General features: G+C 48.8%; 1 protein-coding gene across 3 annotated transcripts in view; it reads right to left on the bottom strand.

The window, feature by feature from the left end:
* The window catches only part of ASIC1 (acid sensing ion channel subunit 1), a 212,122-nt gene extending 191,466 nt beyond the window's left edge, over positions 1-20,656 (bottom strand). The window contains exons 1-3 of one of the 3 annotated variants that reach the window (XM_081898732.1): positions 20,006-20,656; positions 19,111-19,483; positions 12,743-12,938 (exon numbers count right to left, since the gene is read on the bottom strand). In XM_081898732.1, coding sequence (XP_081754858.1) covers positions 12,743-12,938; positions 19,111-19,475 — 561 coding nt within the window. In that variant the 5' untranslated portion in view covers positions 19,476-19,483; positions 20,006-20,656. Of the gene's footprint in view, positions 1-12,742; positions 12,939-19,110; positions 19,642-20,005 lie in introns of those variants that run through there. The other 2 variants (XM_081898730.1, XM_081898731.1) reach the window with 2 other exon arrangements.
* Positions 20,657-21,161: the final 505 nt, after the last annotated feature.

Below are 21,161 nucleotides of genomic sequence, written 5' to 3'. Positions count from 1 at the left end.
CAGCCCTACCTGGAGATGGCAGGAGTTGAACCCGGAACCTTTTGTACACAAAGTGTGTTGCTTTACCTCTGAACTGGAACAAGTGTTTCCCGTCCCCCTCGTATGCAAATGTATGCAGACTGGAGCTGCAATCCTAGGCACGCTTACTTGGGAGCAAGACTCTCTGCACTTGAACCCAATAGACAATTGGGAGGGTGGCACTGTGGGTTAAACCACAGAGCCTAGGACTTGCCGATCAAAAGGTCGGTGGTTCAAATCCCCGCGACGGGGTGAGCTCCCGTTGCTCGGTCCCTGCTCCTGCCAACCTAGCAGTTCGAAAGCACGTCAAAGTGCAAGTAGATAAATAGGTACCGCTCTGGCAGGAAGGTAAACGGCGTTTCCATGTGCTTCTCTGGTTCGCCAGAGTCATGCTGGCCACATGACCTGGAAGCTGTACGCCTGTTCCCTTGGCCAATAAAGCGAGATGAGCGTCGCAACCCCAGAGTCGGTCACAACTGGACCTAATGGCCAGGGGTCCCTTTACCCTTTCCCTTTAATACCAACTAGGATTTATACGAAGATCCCAGATAGGCTTTATTCATCTTCCTATCTCCTTAAAAAACCCCACATACAAACAAACTGTGCCTGGCTCACTGTACACCTGAGCCCAACCACCAAAGACACAGGAAGCTGGTGCTTTGATCCAGAAGTGTTGCATCTCACATTGGCTGCGAATGCTTTGCAGTTGTGTCTCTGCCAGATTTGTTTGCTGTTTGAGCACTGATCACAGAGAGAGGTGGCTGGTTGTACTCTGCTGCATGCCTTCGCTTGTGTGTGTGTTTGCGGGAAACAATGAGGACCACAAAGTAGAAGAGAAGAGGCGACGTTGTGCCTCCTACCTGGAGCAGCAGAGAGGACTGATCTCTTGTAAGCGACACCATCTCCCTCCGTGGCGTTTATCAGCCAACTTTCCTGCAGCGCAGCACCGTTACCATATAATTTTCCAGCTGAACCTAGGGAGACAGAGAGCAACACCGAGCCTATCGTGTGCCGGCACTCGTGTGTCGGTGGCGGCACGAAACAAATGCTGGCCCGGGGAGGGGCGAGGGGGCACCGGGTGAGGGGAACAGAGGCGGGGGGTGACAAAGCGCCAGCGAGAGACTGGAAATTGTCTTCCACTGATACGCCAAGCGCCTGCATGTCTATTTATGTTTCTCTGTCTTGTCGTTTGTCTCGCTCACTCTGGCTGGATTTTCGGGCGATGACATCTCATTATAGCACCACTCTGGGAGAAGGAGGCGGCGGAGATGAAAAAGAGGGGAGCCCCCTTGTGATGTGCTTCTCCCCCCCCCCCATATCTCTGCTGCCTTCGCAGGCCTTTTGCAAGGAGACCTGCCTTTTATTAGAGCACATTTCCAGGGAAAGCAGACCCTCCGAGTGTCCCTATTTTCCAGGGGCAGTTCCGGATTTACAGAAGACGTCCCGGTTTCTGATCTGATCCCAGAATGTCCCGCTTTTCCATAGGACGTCCCTATTTTCATCTGAGAGGGTATGGAGTTATGCAACCCCTAAGCCATGGAGATAAGTAACTACACAACCTTCAGAAGACATCTGAAGGCAGCCCTGTATAGGGAGGTTTTTTAAAAAATGTTTAATTATGTTTTTATATATTTTGGAAACTGCCCAGAGTGGCTGGGGTAACCCAGTCAGATGGATGGGGTACAAATAGTAAAACGATGCTGCTGATGGTGGAATAAAGGCACCCCTGACCATTAGGTCCAGTCGTGGCCAACTCTGGGGTTGCGGCACTCATCTCGCTTTATTGGCCGAGGGAGCCAGCGTACAGCTTCCGGGTCATGTGGCCAGCATGACTAAGCCACTTCTGGTGAACCAGAGCAGCGCACGGAAACGCCGTTTACCTTTCCGCCAGAGCGATACCTATTTATCTACTTGCACTTTGACGTGCTTTCGAACTGCTAGGTTGGCAGGAGCAGGGACCGAGCAACGGGAGCTCACCCCGTCGCATGGATTCAAACCACCTACCTTCTGATTGGCAAGTCCTAGGCCCTGTGGTTTAACCCACCCACGTCCCTTTTCTGCTTTTCCTTAGGATGTCCCTATTTTCATCAGAGAGGGTATGGAGTTACGCAACCCCTGAGCCAAGGAGATAAGTAACTATACAACCTTCAGAAGACATCTGAAGGCAGCCCTGAATAGGGAAGGTGTTTTTTTTTAAGGTTTGATGTTTCATTATGTTTTTATATACAGTGGTACCTCGGGTTGCATACACTTCAGGTTACATACTCCGCTAACCCAGAAATATTGCTTCAGGTTAAGAACTTTGCTTCAGGATAAGAAAAGAAATTGTGCTCCGGCGGCATGGCAGCAGCAGGAGGCCCCATTAGCTAAAGTGGTGCTTCAGGTTAAGAACAGTTTCAGGTTAAGAACAGACCTCCGGAACGAATTAAGTACTTAACCCGAGGTACCACTGTATGTTGGAAGCTGCCCAGAGTGGCTGGGGCAACCCAGTCAGATGGGTGATATACAAATAGTAAAATGATGCTGCTGATGGTGGAATAGGATGCTCCTGTTTTCATCGGTGAAATGGTGGAGGGTATGCAAAAGAGGTGGGGAGGAATGGTATATAGAAAAGGTCACAAACACCAGACACTGAGAGAAGCATGGTGGGGGTGGAGACTGCGAGCCAAGATTGGAGTGCTGGACAGGGCAGATAAAAGGACAGAGATAGGAAGAGATTTGATGCATGGAAGAGAAGGAACTCGCCAGTAAGTTTTCTCCCCGCCCTCTGGCCAGAAGTAGCAGCCAAGCAATTGATATGCCTTAGTGCCCAGCCTCTGCAACGGGAGATAAAGCTCTTTCCGCGTTGCCTTGAGATGTTTGTGCTGCTATGCTCCACTGCAGAAGGATGAGCCCGACTCCCCCTTCAGCAGGTGCCAAGCACCTTGGTTAACTAGTTAGGCTCCAAAATGCTTGGCGATGCTCTGGGCCTGGGAGTGTAGCTGGCGGGGGCTGGCCTCAAGAGAGCCAGTGTGGTGTAGTGGTTGAGAGCGGTAGACTCATAATCTGGGGAACTGGGTTCGCGTCTCCGCTCCTCCACATGCAGCTGCTGGCAAGCATGCACCACTCTGGCAAGACAGTCTATGGGCAGGTAGGGTCTCAGCCTCCTTACCAGATGGAGCTGGTAGACAGCTGCCCTGGACACAGAATTGTTCTGCACCTCTATGGAAAGCTATGAGTCCAAAATGACTCCCAGGCTGCGCACCTGGTCCTTCAGGGGCACAGTTACCCCATTCAAGACCAGGGAGTCCCTCCCAAAACAGAACTTCTTGTCAGAATTCAACCTCAATCCATCAGCTGCCATCTGTAATCTGTTTTAACTGTTTCTAGCTCTGAATTTTAAATTGTTGTATCCAGTCCTGGGATCTGCTGGCAAAGTGTGGCCATTCCTCCTTCTCTATATTATTATTAAAATTTGTATACCGCCCTATCCCTGCAAGTCTTAGGGCAGTTCACAGGATAAAATTCAGAACGTAAAAACATAAAACACAAATATCATGATGCACTGAGTGATACATTCAGGTGTGGCTCAGGATTTTTCAAAACATCAGAATCTGGAGGAACAAGCCAAGAGCTAATACAGCTTGATTCGATCAGGGCTGAGTTTCAAAAGAGAGCCCTGGAACTTGTTCTGAAAGTCTAAGCGCTGGCATAGAATATGTCAAATCATAATATGCTTAAGGCCGGGTGCTTCAGAGAATGTGCAGAATGTTTTCGGGTGGCCAACTGGAAAGACTTCCAGGTTGAGGAACCTCTCAACAGGAACACATCTCCTTCTCCCAGGAAAGCTGGTAACTGGGATTATGGACCAGGCATAGTCCTCCCCTGTCCTGTGGATTCCCGTGACTGTATGTGCAAATGGGGTTGTGCATTCAGTTTCTCCCCCGATCCTGCTGTCAGGGCTGCACACTTGGCGTTCCTCCCCCTAGACAAGCAGCCACGGGGCCTGGCAGCTGTTCAGAGGGCTGGAAGGACGGCATTTAGCCCCATGGATGATCAATATGATTGCTGCTTTCCTGAGAGGGTTTTACATGTGCACAATGGGGACCCTGGTTTATAAACTGGGTGTGCCTAGATCATAGAATCATAGAGTTGGAAGAGACCACAAGGGCCATGGAGTCCAACCCCCTGCCAAGCAGGAAACACCATCAGAGCACTCCTGACATATGGTTGTCAAGCCTCTGCTTAAAGACCTCCAAAGAAGGAGACTCCACCACACTCCTTGGCAGCAAATTCCACTGTCGAACAGCTCTTACTGTCAGGAGGTTCTTCCTAATGTTTAGGTGGAATCTTCTTTCTTGTAGTTTGGATCCATTGCTCCGTGTCCGCTTCTCTGGAGCAGCAGAAAACAACCTTTCTCCCTCCTCTATGTGACATCCTTTTATATATTTGAACATGGCTATCATATCACCCCTTAACCTCCTCTTCTCCAGGCTAAACATGCCCAGCTCCCTTAGCCGTTCCTCATAAGGCATCGTTTCCAGGCCTTTGACCATTTTGGTTGCCCTCCTCTGGACACGTTCCAGTTTGTCAGTGTCCTTCTTGAACTGTGGTGCCCAGAACTGGACACAGTACTCCAGGTGAGGCCTGACTAGAGCAGAATACAGTGGCACTATTACTTCCCTTGATCTAGATGCTATACTCCTATTGATGTGGACCTTCCTATGGCTAGGAGATGCAGCTGCTCAGCAAAGGGACAAACGTCTGCTTGATCCTATCTCCTTCTCTCCATTCTGTCCTACAGTCGCATTAGCTAATGGTTTAATTTGGGGAGGCAGCCAAAACGTCGATCCCTATTCAGCGGGGCTCTCTCCTTGCTCTGAAATGGTTAAGAGAGAATTGCAAAAGCTCCTGGCTCGCATTTAGGGGAAGGAGTTTGGGGCACTTGCTCCTACTGATCTGACCCCATAGCAACCAACAGCTTCTGGTTCTGCTCTTCCTCTCGGCTAAGACATTCCCATCGCTCTGTTCTTTTGTAAAATAAGTCGAGATGCTGCCGTTTCTCCTTAAAACGGGGCCTCAAAGCGGCTTGCGACAAAGCAAACGGCACACAATGACATCAATTAAACAGAATAAAAGCCAGGAGCAGAACAAAACAAAGCATAATCAACACAGGGAGATTAAACTTCAAACCGAAACAAAAAGCAATTTTTAAAAAATGCAGGGAGCTGCCTGATACAGAGTCAGAACATCGGTTTATCTAGCTCTGTACTGCTCCTGAAATGAATGGCAGAAACCTTGGGGCAGGAGTCCTTCCCAGCCCTACCGGGGATCTTCTGCATGGAAAGCAAATGCTTTGCCACTGAGCTACAGTCCTCCTCCGAGTCTTAGCAGGGTGGGGGCCAACTGAGCCCTTCTAGAGGGGGGAGTTCCACAACCTGGGTGCCACAACTGAAAAGGCCCTGCCTTGTGCCTCTGAAGAGGAATGGAACACACTGCAGGGTCTCCGATGTTCAGTGCAGAGAGGGAGCATGATTTGAATGGGAAGAGGCTAGGGCAGGGCAATATCTGGTTTTCAACACTGCGATCTATCACCAGCCTGAACATCATGATATGCCAATATATCACAATGCCTGAAATAAGGATGGAGCTATGCAGAGGCACTGGCTGGCTTCATGGTTTTTCCCGCATCGTGATTTTTGCTGGCGCCTGCTCTTGGGACTCGCTGCCTCCTGCAGGAGGGAAGGGATTGCTGAGCAGGCAGAGTTAACAGGGGCTGCAGGAATCGAGAGACGCATTGGCTGGCTTCACGGTTTTTCCCACATTGTGATTTCCGCATAGCACACACACAGAAACAAACACATCATGATTCGCAAAACAGTGGTACCTCGGGATGAGAATGGGATCCGTTCCAGAGCCCCGTTCGCATTCTGAGCAGAACGCAACCCGCGTCGGTGCATGACGCAATTCACCGCTTCTGCGCATGAACATGACGTCATTTTGAGTGTCTGCGCATGCACGAGCAGCGAAACCCGGAAGTAACTTGTTCCATTACTTCTGGGTCGCTGCGGAACACAACCTGAAAATGCTCAACCTGAAGGATATTTAACCCGAGATATGACTGTACAATGTACCTTGATTTTTGAACGTAATCCGTTCCAGAAGACCGTTCAAGTTCTGAAATGTTCAAAAACCAAAAACTCAAGAACCAACAGGATCTTGCACTCAGCAGAAGCCGGGTGGCATGTTCGACTTCCAAGGCGTGTTCGAAAACCGAAACACTTACTTCCAGGTTTATGGCGTTCGTAAACCGAAATGTTAGTCAACAGAGACGTTTGAAAACCAAGGTACCACTGCATATTGCCTAATTATGAAACCAGTATCACAAAACACTGGTACCTTGGTACTTGAACGGCTTAGCTCCCGAACGATGCAAACCCAGAAGTAAGTGTTCTGGTTTGCGAACTTTTTTTGGAAGCCAAACGTCCGATACGGCTTCCGCTTGAGTGCAGGAAGCTCCTGCAGCCAATTGGAAGCCGTGCCTTGGTTTTTGAATGGTTTCGGGAGTCAAATGGACTCCCGGAACAGATTAAGTTCAAGAACCAGGGAACCACTGTATAGACTTCAAATCGATTTATCACCCAACCCTAGAAGAATCTGCCCTCCAAACTTCCTGGTCTCATGCCAGGGGGACTCTGGTCCTACTGCCTTGCCAGAGTGGTGCATGCTCTGGTTATCTCCCGCTTGGACTACTGCAATGCGCTCTACGTGAGGCTACCTTTGAAGGTGACCTGGGAACTACAACTAATCCAGAATGCGGCAGTCAGACTGGTGACTGGGAGCGGCTGCCGAGACCATATAACACCAGTCTTGAAAGACCTACATTGGCTCCCAGCACAATTCAAAGTGTTGGTGCTGACCTTTAAAGCCCTAAACACCCTCAAAGGCCCATTATATCTGAAGGAGCGTCTCCACCCCCATCGTTCTACCCGGACGCTGAGGTCCAGCACCGAGGGCCTTCTGATGGTTCGCTCACTGCGAGAAGCCAAGTTACAGGGAACCAGGCAGAGGGCCTTCTCGGTGGTGGCGCCCTCCCTGTAGAACACCCTCCCACCAGATGTCAAAGAGAACAACAACTACCAGACTTTTAGAAGACATCTGAAGGCAGCCTTGTTTAGGGAAGCTTTTAATGTTTGATGTATTACAGTATTTTAATATTTTTTGGGAAGCCGCCCAGAGTGGCTGGGGAAGCCCAGCCAGATGGGGCGGGGTATAAATAATAAATTTATTATTATTATTATTATTATTATTATTATTATTATTATTATTATTATTATTATGTGTTTACCGGGGGCTCCAAGCTAGCCACCAACAGTCCTTCCATGGCTGCACATGGAGGTTCATTGTGAAAAAGTCTCAGCCCCACTGCTTTGTAGACAGCCAGCACCATGCTACTGCTGAATTTAATCACAGCCAGGAGAAGCCGGTGGTAGCAGCTGTACAGCAAGTGTGATCTAACCACTCAGGACGCTGAAAGTATGGGATCTCTTGTCCACTTTTCCGCATGCAAGCCTACAACCGGTGTGGTATTCTGCCTTGTGCCTCCTCCCCAGCACAGAAGACTTTTGCTCCTTCAGGGTATATTCTCCCTAAATATGGGCATCTAATTCCTCAAGCCACAAGGAAGAAGGCACATTTCTGCTATTGCACCACATTAGTGCAGAGATCAAGACTGCACTCAGCACTCAGTAACCAGAAAGAGACAACAGATCACACATGTCTTTTCCTTTTCAATATATATATATATTTTAAGAAGCCCTTAGGGAAATAAAAGCAGGCTTGATTGCTGGGGAAATCTTGAAAGCCAGCAAGCCAGCATCACCCCAGTGGTAGGACAGTGCCTGCACAACATAACCCCCCCCCCATTTTTCTCTGCCCCGGGTCAAATTTTGGTCCATGCCCAAGTAGTCATCTCCCACCTTCACTGTTGCAGCAACCTCAACTTCAGACTTCCTCGTTCCCTCCGTCATCTCGCTTCTATTCCAAACCTCTGCTGTCAAAAATATTTACCTCTCTTGTCACTCAGAGCATGTGATGTTCCTTTTGGTGCCTTTTGTTGGCTTCCCATCCCCTTTGGGGTCCTTGTCCTTACATTTAAAGAGATCCGTGGCCTTGCCCCACCTTGCTCCCTTCTGCCTCTTTTGTTTTCCCTCTTTATATTCCTGCTCCTTTATATTCTCTTTACGTCTCTCCTCCAGCTCGCTCACCTTCTCCGCCTACTGAAGGTCTCTTCCCGCTTTCTCAAATGATCTCTGCCTGTTCCCCCTTGCAGGCTCCTTACATGCGCAGCTGCCTCTCTGTGATGTGTATATGGCACCACCGCTCTCCCTTCCTTCAGATCCATCCTCCTCAAGCCCCACTTTCCCCACACGGGCCTTTGACTTATCCTCTTCATCTCCATTCCCAGTTATAAACAAGGTTCAGGTAACAACAGCTCACGTTTCTCTTTCCCTCCCTGTATTGTTCCCAACTACCTCGGTTCTCAAACGCCTTGGTTCTCAAACTCCGAAAACCTGGAAGTAAGTTCCAGCTCTCGAACGTTTTTTGGAAGCTGAACATTCAATGCGGCTGTCAGCTATTGTTTCCGGGGCACCTGCACCAATCAGAAGCTGTGCCTTGGTTACTGAACATTTCAGAAGTCAAATGGACTTCCGGAACTGATTAGGTTTGGCACTTTTGTTTTTGCTATTTATTTTGTGTTTTTGTTTTTGAGGCTTTTTCAATTAATTTTTGTGCCTGTGTGGAACCCAGTCAGTTCAGCTACTGATTGATTGATTGTGTGACTGCAGAAATGGATAAAAGTCCCCCATCCAAACAATGACTATCATCAGTGCAGGTAAGAAAAACAATTATTTTTAATTTTTATCATCTACGATACCGTCTTGTTTATTTTATAGTATAGTACATTGATCATTGCTTTCATTTTATGGATCAATGGGCTCGTTAGATAGTAAAATTCATGTTAAATTGCTGTTTTAGGGGTTGTTTTTAAAAGTCTGGAACGGATTAATTCGTTTTTCATTACTTTCTATGGGAAAGTCCGCCTTGGTTTTGGAATGCTTTGGTTTTGGAACGGACTTATGGAACGTATTAAGTTTTAGAACCAAGGTACCACTGTATCTGTAAGTTTTAGTCCATAAGCTCTATAAACAGATACCCATCTCTGTTGCCCAGTACTATTTTCTAGAAAAAGAGGTGCTAGAACTCACCATGAACACCTCTCTCATTCTCTTAGAATGGCAATAGCACCCACCTGAGTTCCGGCGAGTTCCTGCTTAAAAAAAAGCAATGCCACGGTGTTGCCTATATAATCCTGAAAGGTACTACACACACTGACAGCCCAGCAGGCGCGGCCCAAGACATTTTGCCACCTGAGGTGAACCACAAAATGGCGTCCTCCCTGCCAGGGAAGAAGGGGTGACTGAGGATCTACATCTACAAGGGAGCAATAAAGGTCCACATCGGGATCTGTTGATCTTGCTGCCTGAGGCAGTCGTGTCAGCTTGCCTCACAGGTGAGCTGGCCCTGAAGCCCAGTCTCCCTCTCTCTCATTGCAAAACAATTATTGCCAAACAAACAAAGAAACGCAGACAACTTTGTTCAATTTACATACTTGATACTTCCAGGTCCATTATGGCAAGTGGAATCCCAGGCAAGCCCTTGGTGGCAAAAAGCTATCTGGAAAACCCACCTGCAACCAGCCAGAAATTATGAATGGAATATCATGAGACACTTAATCTCAGGTTTGTGTGTTCGAGCCCCACATTGGGGGGTAGACTAGATGTCCCTCATGGTCCCTTTCAACTCTACAGCTCTAAGATTCTGTGCAGCCATCTCTTACTGAGTTAGCCCATCCAGCTCAGTATTGTCAACGGTTGCTGAAAGTACTGTAGCTCTCCAGGGTTTCAAGACTGGAGTCTCTCCTCGTCCTTCTTGAAGGTGCCAGCGACTGAACCTGGGACCTTCCGCACAAAAATGTCACACCATGGAGCTACGACCCAGTATAAACCATTGGTTACTTTTAGTGCAGAGTTTAGACACCCCTAGCTATACCATATAGACCATGTGGACCATATGGACCATAAAGAAGGCTGATCGCTGAAGAATTGATGCTTTTGAATTATGGTGCTGGAGGAGCCTCTTGAGAGTCCCATGGACTGCAAGAAGATCAAACCTCTCCATTCTGAAGGAAATCAGCCCTGAGTGCTCACTGGAAGGACAGATCCTGAAGCTGAGGCTCCAATACTTTGGCCACCTCATGAGAAGAGAAGACTCCCTGGAAAAGACCCTGATGTTGGGAAAGATGGAGGGCACAAGGAGAAGGGGACGACAGAGGACAAGATGGTTGGACAGTGTTCTCGAAGCTGCGAACATGAGTTTGACCAAATTGGGAGGCCATACCTGGCGTGATCTGGTCCATGGGGTCATGAAGAGTCAGACACGACTAAACAACAACAAGCTACAGTGGTGCCCCGCAAGACGAATGCCTCGCAAGACGGAAAACTCGCTAGACGAAAGGGTTTTCCGTTTTATGAGCTGCTTCGCAAGACGAATTTCCCTATGGGCTTGCTTCGCAAGACGAAAACGTCTTGCAAGTTTGTTTCCTTATTCTTAACACCGTTAATACAGTTGCGACTTGACTTCAAGGAACAACTCATAGAACGCAGTGTACATAGTAGCCTTTTTTGAGGTTTTTTAAAGACTTTGGTGATTTTTGAAGCTTTTCCAAAACTTCTTTTGCAGCCATTTGGTAAGTTAAGCTTTTAAAACTTTTTTGGGGGGGGGGTTGGATTTTGGGTTGGGGTGTTTGGAATTCAAGGACTTGGTGTTGGGGAGGGGTTTGCAAGAATCTGGAAGCTTGTGGCTTTCCCCCCTGCATTTTTATGATTTTCTGTGACCATTGGGACACTCTGCTGTTTTTTTAAAAAAATTCTGGATTTGAATTTCTGTGTGCTGGGTGGCTGGGGGAACAGTTGGGGAGGGGTTTGCAAGAATCTGGAAGCTTGTGGTTTTTCCCCCTGCATTTTTATGATTTTCTGTGACCATTGGGCCACTCTGCTGTTTTTTTAAAAAAAATCTGGATTTGAATTTCTGTGTGCTGGGTGGCTGGGGGAACAGTTGGGGAGGGGTTTGCAAGAATCTGGAAGCTTGTGCTTTTTTTCTGCATTTTTATGATTTTCTGTGACCATTGGGCCACTCTGCTGTTTTTTTTAAAAAAAAATTCTGGGTTTGAATTTTGAAATGCTCTTTACAGTATGTGTGACTTTAAAGAGCACTTAATAAACTCTTGTTGTACCAAATTTGGCATTGTTTGGACTTTTTTTGACCATAGGAACGCATTAATTGATTTTCAATGCATTCCTATGGGATTTCGTGCTTCGCAAGACGATAAATTCGCTAGACGGAAAAAATTGCAGAACGAATTAATCCGCTTAAAAGCGAGGCACCACTGTATAAGGTTTGCATCCTAACCCTTCCTCTTAACCCAGTTTGTGCATCTGATTGGATCAAATGGATGATCAATGGGCTGAGGATGCTGCTTGAGGATGCTGGTGCCCACATCCCTGTCACTTTCAGACTTTATTTTTTCTCTCTGTTGTCCTCCTATGGGGGGTAGCAATATATTTTAGCAGTCACATAATTCTGCCTCTTCCCCTGCTCTCATTAAAAACAAAACTCCCTTGCTAGGGAGCTTGAGCCATTATTGCAAGTGTCCATCTTGAGGTGGAGGTTTTAAGTGACTTGGTGGCTACACTCACAACAACAGAAGCCTCCCTATAGTTTTTGTGCTGCTTTCCTCTAGGCTGAGGCAAACAAGCCCTGTCAGTCTGACACAAAAGAAGCCACAAATCGGGCTGGCTGCCCTTCCGTTTCCCCCCAATCGCATCCGAGGCACATCGCGAGATCCTCCGCCCGGTAGCCGTCTTCCAGATCTGATAAAGCATCGCACGCAACGCAAGCCCATCCGCTTAAAAGCTCACATGAGTCACCACAACAAACCAATAGCACCGAGCATCAAAATAATTCAGATGGTGAACAGACAGGCATGGTGCAAACCCCATTCCATATCAAGAGATATACAGATCTACAGCTGGGAGAGGCCCTCGTAGCAACGAGCCTCTGCCCCCAGGCCTTATGAGGCCGAGTGAAGAGAAGGCAAGTAATGCTCAGTTTCCCTCACAGGACTTTTTCTCCAACATCTTATTGGGACTGGGGACGGGAGAATCAAGGCATCTCTAAATCTTGTTGTGGTATCCACAAAGACAGAAATCCCTGCATCAGCACACAAACACACTCTTCAGAAATCTTAAATGTCCACCACAAGGCCTCAATATGTCCACACAGTTGCCACAGACACAATCAACTCAGGTTTAATGCACACAGCCCAAGACTCCAGCAAGGTCTCAGCTCTGCCGAAAAGAATGAGGAAATCTGTTATAGGCCCTGACTGACTTCGGTCCTTTGTACATGGTTTGTGTCCCTCTGCCCATCAGAGATAATACGCTTGTTGTATATACACACTCTCTTACTCTTGACAGATTTTGGCCTCTGTTTCATCTCACCTGCCATGGACAGACTTTCCCTCCCCACCCAACACGAGCACCAAGCCATGTCTACCAGCCGTTTCACAGCAGTCAAAGCCTTTTCGCTTTCCAGAGACCGGATCCGAGAAACGGCGACTCACCACTTTGAAGTCGCTGGGATCACACGGCGTCCCACGGAACGTGCAGGCAAGCAGCATTTCCTGGATGTCGTGGCCGGCTCGGTCGGAGAATTCCCGCATGTTGAAGGGTTTCGGCTTGAAGTTGCGGAAATTGGCCTTCTCCTGGAGGATCTCCAGCTGCTTCTCGTCAGCCATTTGGGTGTCTGGGATTTCGTACCTGAAGGAAAACGCACAGCTCAGTCCCAAGGGGAGAAATGGGTCCATTCGAGTCTCCCTGTCTGCTGGGTTGTTTTCTATGTCCACAGGGAGCCACCATGCCCTCTGGTGTCCCTGTGCAAGAGAGGAGCTGATGGAGGGCAGTCTAGGAGCACTGCAACGTGGAAGGGTAGGGTCTGAAGTATTCTGGGACATTGTCATTACAGGCAATCGACTGTGAGAAGCTTGCAGCACACAGACATATGTGCAATTAAAGCACGGTGTAATTAAAGCACCGTGTTACCTCTGAGATAATATGCAACGGGTCTCAATTCCTTCCAAGAGCAGTCTGGCATTCTCAAGACTATGCTGTTACTTTTCTCTTTAAAAACTGCAACTACAACTTGCAAAGGTATAACATCTGGGTGGGCTGGTTTTTTTACATGAGTAACAGGAATGAAGGCAAAAAATGTGGTGGGGTTTTCTTTCTCCTTTCCCCAAACATTTATTTTCTTTCTTTCTTATTTAGTTAGAGCTTTTTTTATAATACAATGGTACCTCGGGTTAAGTACTTAATTCATTCCGGAGGTCCGTTCTTAACCTGAAACTGTTCTTAACCTGAAGCACTACTTAAGCTAATGGGGCCTCCTGCTGCCGCCGCACCACCGGAGCACGATTTCTGTTCTTATCCTGAAGCAAAGTTCTTAACCTGAAGCACTATTTCTGGGTTAGCGGAGTCTGTAACCTGAAGCGTATGTAACCCGAGGTACCACTGTACAATATATGCATGTTTGCTTAAATCTATGCCAGCTGTGGAATTTTCTGTGCCTGATGGAAAATTTGGGTTATTTTGGCTTAGGTTTTTTAAAATTATTATTAATTGCAAACCAACTAAATCCCGGCATATGGATCAGAAAGAAATTTGGCTTGGCAATTTGCACTTCTTGAAACAGTTTGTGAACCAAAATGCAGCCATCCTCTGACCTTCATGCTTCTTCAACTTTTGCAGTGTCGTTCTCCAGGAGCAGCAACAACAAAATGTGTTTTTAAGGTTTGATATTTTACTATGTTTTATATAGGCTGTAAACTGCCCAGAGTGGCTGGGGAAACCCAGTGGGGTATATATATATAATATATTATTACAAAGATGCATACATCAGGTGACTGTGTGCATAAAAATGCATATATTCATGATAACATGCAAACAATACTTATCTTTAGGAAATTGGCTTGCAAAAAGATGCCGATTTGGAGAAAAGTGCACAAGACTGCTAACTGACTTTTGCGAAGACTTTTGCGCAAACTAAGGCAGAGATGTGGAGAACCAAACTTAAGATTGGAAAAATAAGAATCTAAAATTGACAGATTCACCCATCTCTACCTCTGCCTGAGGACTCTAAGATTCACACCTTTCGCTTTCCCTAACATGGGCACATCTGCCCAGAGCTCAGGTTCATTTCTGGCACATGAAATCTGTGGGAGAATTCAAGCATCCCCTTTGTGGTATGGGATGAGCCACTTCCTTATGGACAACTATGATGTCAGTAGGGCATGCAACGAAGGAATTCAGTAGCGGTTGGGGCCAGTGACATCTGCAAATGTAGCATATGGATTGGCCTAAGGAGCCTATATGGTGGTGCTGTGGGTTAAACCACAGAGCCTAGGACTTGCCGATCAGAAGGTCGGCGGTTCGAATCCCCATGATTGGGTGAGCTCCCGTTGCTCGTTCCCTGCTCCTTTCAACCTAGCAGTTCGAAAGCACGTCCAAGTGCAAGTAGATAAATAGGTACCGCTCCAGCGGGAAGGTAAACGGTGTTTCGGTGCGCTGCTCTGGTTCGCCAGAAGCGGCTTAGTCATGCTGGCCACATGACCCGGAAGCTGTACGCCGGCTCCCTTGGCCATTAAAGCGAGATGAGCGCCGCAACCCCAGAGTTGGCCACGACTGGACCTAATGGTCAGGGGTCCCTTTACCTTTACGGAGCCTATGGGAATGACGACACATAATTTGGATTCTATTGTTATCCTCACACAATCCCTGGAAGACCCAGACTCAGGACTGTGCCAACATCTCAGATGTTGAAGCCCACTAAGCATGGCTTGTCCCTGGAATGTGGTGGTTGCTATTTTTCTTGTTGCTAACCCGTGTGTAAAAGTCATTTCTTTCTTTCTTTGTGGAAAGCGGTGAATGTTTTGGGTTGTTTTTTTTAAAAAAATAAATGATATGTCAAGGCTACTTTATTGATATCTGGCTCTTACATCCAAAATGTCCCTTTGCAGAATCTGTTTTATTAACATGTCTGCAAAAGTACAGGTAGCCTTCTGTTTATTTTATTCCAACGGCAATAATGTGCTCCACACAGTTGTTGCTCTCCACTTCCCTTGTGTGTTGTTGTGTTTCAAAACTTAAACGCCTCTTTTTAAAAATAAAACGTTCTTCTTCCACCAAGCCTTTGGCTGATCAATCTTCTACAGCCTTTGAAATGCAGCTGTGGAAAGGGGAGGGGGTTATTGTTTTGTTGTTTGGCTTTAATTATTTACTGTGTTTCATCTTGTGTCTGATTCTGTGAACTGCCCCGAGATCTCTTGAAGAAGGGCGGTACATCAATTTAACAAATAATAAAATAGTAGTCAATAAAAATAAATGATATACCAGAAGACTGGGAAGTTCCTGGAGCAGACAGGCACAGAGGAATAGCCTGGAGGCAGTGGGGCAACTGGGAAACTTTAGATCCTGCACAAAAAAAGTATCTTATGGGATGGCCTCTCTTTAGGCCACAGGTTGCCAACATGCGCCCTGTGATTGTACATGTGTCCACAGAGGCCTTCCCTGGTGCCCACAAGGCCTCCTACCCTCCTCCCATTGAAATTAGACTTGAAAGAATGCTGTTGCAGTATTCGAGGAACTTCAGTAATAGTTGCACGGTAGATATAAGAAATTAGCTACATTAAGAAAAAGTTTAATTGTGATCAAAGTGTGTATTGGCAATAAGTAATATGAAATCAAAATATGGAATAGACGGGAGGTTGGGTCTTTAGTGTCAAGACCAATAAATGTTTTATTGTTTGTTGAGAAAATTATGTGTCTATCGTTATTCCTGTGTAATTTGGTATTTGTGTTTTTTCATTTTTTCTTGCTATATCAATAAAAATTAAAATAAATAAATAAAGGGGGAAACGGAAATTAGACTTGAAAAAAATTGTAGGCAATATTGCAGAGTGCAGGCTGTGCTTGATTGTTGTTGTTGTTGTGTGTGTTGCCCACAACAGTTCTCCAGTTTGCATAGGTGCCTGAGGGCTCCAAAAGGTTGGCAACCCCTGTTTTGGATGGTACTAAACTTATTGCAAACTCTGGCAAGTCAGTCCTGCTGCACTGGGGAACCCTCCTGCTCCTTCTGCTCAGTGGGGTCCTAGCCTTTTGCACCTTCAAATCCATCCCACCATTACCTAGAACGAGTTGTCCATTTATTCATAGAGTGCAGCTGATCTGGGAAGTTTTTATCAGCCAGCAGTACAGGGCTGGCTGACTGGCTGACCCAATTCCAAGGACCAGGAGGTTTCTAGGTTATGATGCCAGAGTCTCAAGCTCCCTGCAATAAGCTCCTCCTCCTACCAGTGGCCCTAGTGGTTCAAGGACCAGGGGATCAGAATCTGTCCTGCAGCGCCTGATAGAAATAAAAGAGACCACTTTCAGAGATGGCTAGGGCCAGCCACAAAACTACACAGATGTTACGCAAAATAAAATAAACCCAGTTCTCCAACACAAAATCTCAAATCAAGCAAATTTGATAAGGCATGTGTACATTTTGCTTACTTTGCGTAAATGTGATTAATTGTGTGCAGTGTTCTGCATCACACACTGGATCGTAATTTGAAATATTTTTGCATGGAGCTGTGCATTGGGAGAAAGATGCAGCAGGCAAGTTGCATGGCTGAAGGAATATAACTGGAACCCACGGGAGTAGGCAGAGCGAGACCAGCAATTATCACAGGCCTTGGGACTTCACACTGCCGGCTTTGCACAAGACCTCACGATCATTAAGGCTGGGTGGAGAGATGTGGCTCCACCCCCACCCACAATATTACTTACTACAAATCTCAGAAATCCAGATTCATCACCAGATGGCACATTTTGCACATAGAGAACTGCATTAGGGAACCATCGCTTCAAACATGTGCACACACAGCCTGCTGCTTCTTCCTTGCTAAAACCCCCTTGCCAAGAAATGATCGCAAAAAGAAGGGCATTGCTTATGTTACTTTCGTAGACCAGGAAGCCAGAAAGCTGAGCCCCACTACTTGAGACAACAGCTGCCAAGCCCAGTCAAAAACTGTGGACTTCTGTTCCAGAGACCATGAACATCTAGAGAGACAAGCAAGGAGGAACAGCATTCTTTTAGCTTGCTGGTCCATTTTGATTTGGCCACTGCTGGAAGTAGAATGGATCAGACCATCGGCCTGACCCTGGGTAGCTGTTGCCTACAAAATGCCCCATTTTAACTTATGGGTTGTGCTGGCACAAGATGTAGAAACAGCAAATAGCTTAGACAGCTCGGGGTGAGGAAAGAGAAGAGTTATTAGACAAATGCACAGAGGAGATGTCTATCATAGCTATTAGCTCTAGCGGCTAAACAGACCCTCCATGTTCAGCTGCAGTTATGTCACTTCATTAATACCAAAAATATGGGACATTGATACCAGGGATGGGCTGCTGCCTTGTAAGTTTCCCAGAAGTTTCTGGTTGGCCATGGATGGAAAAGGAACTCTGGACTAGGACTTCTTGTCCAATCCAGCTGGGATCTTCATATGCTTCTTATGCTCTGAAACAAGAGGCCATCTGCCCAGATGTTATGGCACAGTGGCCTTTGAAATAAGGAGCAGGCTTTAAAAAAAAAGGAAGCCCCATTCAAAATGGACCATTCTGCACAACACTGCCTTTTTATACAGCCCAAGATTCTGGTCAAGAACAAATCAAAAAATCAGGCACCAGGTAGGACAAGATTCTGCCAAACAGAATGGATTTACAACATCCCCGTTGAGTCAGAGGGATGTGAGAGCGTTTGAGTGAGCTGAATTCTGGGCCATCCTGACTTAGAAACCCATGCAAACTTAGCAACAAGACTTTCCTCCCTCCCTCGGCAGTTGGGAATATAATTGGACCACGATGCACTGCCAAGGAGTTGCGATTCTCTCCAGCAGAGGGCAGAGAGGTGCCTGGATGAGATGCGGTGAAATGCACATGGGGGTTCTTCCTTAGGGTTCGTGCTCCGGAGCACTTAAGATCAGTCACTAAAACAAGCAGAGAGCGGCTGCAGCACAGCTCTGCTACAGAGACAAGGCAAAGAAACTCCGGCTGCATAACTCCTGTGCAAGCCAACCTTCCAGAAAACCCAAAGGGTCTCTTGCCCTCTCGCAAGAGCCACACACAGGTGTGAGTTTTAATGGCCTTATCCCTGGATCTCCTTGAATACACCTGCAGAGAATTGTAAGGGATCGTGCCTGTAAGAATGCCAGGGTGGGGCCTTCTTCAGGGCCTGTCCAATTGGTCGTAAAACGTTACCCTGTTCCCATAGGGACCAGCTCTGCTAAGTACCGGTAAGTGTGTGTGTGTGTGTGTGTGTGTGTGTGTGTGATGAGGCTTCAGACACAAAAGCGTGAAAAGCTGCATTGAAGGAAGGAAGCAATCAGAAGTGCAAGCAGTGCTCACAGCTGTATCCACAGTAGGGGAATAAATCAGTTTTGAAGAGTCTTAAAGGAACATGACTGAAAAAAGGGGTGCCTGGTGCCACGTTGCCAGGGGTGTTTCACCCGCATGTGCAGCACTTGCAAGGAGCCACATGTGCGGCATGCCCAGTGCATGCCAATGGATCTAGCCTGATGCAGGGCATTTCTGGGCCTGCGGTGTAGCCTATGCAAGTGGCCGGGCATACAAAAATGCACATCTTGAAAGGTGTTAAGCTAGCAAATTCCAATTACAGGCAACTCCCCATTTATGCACCAGTCTGGGAACTGTGTCCATAGAACACACTTTGGTGCACAAAGTCCCCCAACACACCCACACACCCCTACACATCGGGTGCACAGGGCCGCAGGTGCCCTAACTGTTGAACGCCAACCCGCAGCGATGTGCACTTGGGTACCCCGTTCAGCGGGCACAGAGCCCTGCACCATCGCCCAACCGCCGCACTGGGACCTACCGACTATTGAGGAGGGCCAGCAGCTCACCAGCGTGGTACAGGTCATTCTTGGTCACCCGGCTGAAGCGGAACTCGTTGAGGTTGCAGAAGGTGACGGCCGGGAAGGTCATGTGGGAAGTGGCCACTTCGTCCAGCTTGGTGACGTGCGGGTAGAGGAAGTAGTACTGGATCCTCTCGTTGCACTCGAAGACCAGCATGGCCAAGGAGCCCAGGAAGCAAAGGGTCCAGAAGACGCGCTTGGCGAAGAAGCGCTCGTACGAGAAGATGTGCGACAGGCCGTGCAGCGTGGAATTGCTGGCGAACGCCTCGATGCTCACCGGCTGCCCGTTCTCCACCTCCTCTTCGTCCACCTTCAGGTCCATCATGCTCAGGCCTGGGACAGGGAAGGAGAAGCAGATCTGTGGGGAGAGACGAGAGGAAAGCGGCGACGCCGGGTGAGCGCCTGCCCTCTTCGGATCCCTCCACACCTGCTCGGGAAGAGAGCGAACCCCGCCACCTCCCCTTCCCCGCCTCCCAAGCCAAGCCGTCGTCTGGGGGAGAGGACGAGATCGACGCCGAGGCGCCCTCCCCTTCCTCTCTGGCTCTTCCCGGTTCCCGGAGAGCACCCCTTCTCCCGGCTGCCCCTTTAACCCGGGGTGTATGTGTGCGCGCGTGTGCTTTATTTCACCCCGGCTCCATAATCCACTTTGGCCACCACCTCCCTCCCTGCGTATTTGTGGCGCCCCTCTGGAGGCTTCACCAGGGGCAAACAAACCTAGGGCTAGCCCCCCACTCCGCCCCCATCTCCCCAGCGTAGCCACTGCTCTGGTGTGTGGGAATCCCCCCCCCCATTCCTACCCCACCAATTCCCCTCCCCACCCCGCGCGGTCCCGTTTTACGCGCCGAGCATGCAAACCTGGAAGCAGGGCCAGCGTCGGCAGCCGGGAGCTCGCGCTCCGAGGGATGGAATGCTCGCCGGCTGGGCTGGCCGTGCGGGGCTTTTGGAGAGGCTGCGAAGCGCAAAGGCGCACGGCGAGAGCACCAAGGGTACCCGAGCCCAGGCGGCACCTGGCGGCGGCGGGGAGGAGGAGGAGGTGATGGTGGCGGCGGAGAGGATCCTCCTCCTTCTCCCTTCCTGGCTGGAATCAAAGAAAGGCGATCGGGGCCGGAAAGCAGGCAGCTGAGCGCGACTAAGCAGCGGCGGCGGCGGCGCGTGTCTCGGTGCCAAAGCCAGGCATCCTCTCCCCTGGTGGCGAGCGCGGCGGCTGCTCCTCGGGGCGGGGCGGCCGAGGGAGGGAATCGCGTCGGGCTCCGAGGCAGGAGGAGGAGGATCCGCAGGAATTCGCCGCGTCCCCCACGGGAGTCAGGGCCCAAGTGGGCTGGCAGGGCTGGCTGGCCGAGCCGGGAGCCCCTGCGAGAGATCGCCGGGTGGCGGCAGCAGCGGCGAGGCTTGGGCGTCGTGCGAGTGTGTGAGTGCGCGCGCCTGTGCGCGAGGAGGAGGAGGAGGAGAGCGGCTCGCCGCGCTTGGAGATGCCCAATCTGGGATTGCAGGGGGCGGCGTAGGGTGTGCGCGCCGGCAGCAGGAGCTGTTGCAAGCTGAGGCCGGGGACATGTGTGCGCTAGAGAGAGCGAGAGAAAATCAGAGTCTTCCCCGCTCCCGCAGCGGCCTCCCATTCACGTTTTGCTTTTTTCTCTGAACTGATGCCAAAGTCCCGCGTCGTCGGCCTCCCTCCCGCACGCAGAGCATTCATAGACCTATTCACGCCATCATTCATTGCGCTTCGGGAATCACACGAGCTGACGGTTCGCCCAACGCCGGGCATATTGTTAAATGGTGTTTCCCCGCCCCACAACCCTGGGGCACACACATAGAATTGTAGATGCGTGACCCCGAGGATCATCTAGTCCAACCCCCTGCAATGCAGGAATATGCAGCTGTCCCATACGGGGATCGAACCTGCGACCTTGGCGTTATCAGCACCATGCTCTATCCAGCTGAGTTAAGGTAAAGGTAAAGGGACCCCTGACCATTAGGTCCAGTCGTGGCCGACTCTGGGGTTGCGGCGCTCATC

Source organism: Podarcis melisellensis (assembly GCF_964234715.1).
Source record: "Podarcis melisellensis genome assembly, chromosome: 2".
NCBI lineage: Eukaryota > Metazoa > Chordata > Lepidosauria > Squamata > Lacertidae > Podarcis > Podarcis melisellensis.
The sequence above is the reverse complement of the archived record's forward strand: the minus strand, read 5'-3'. Positions and strand labels throughout refer to the sequence as shown.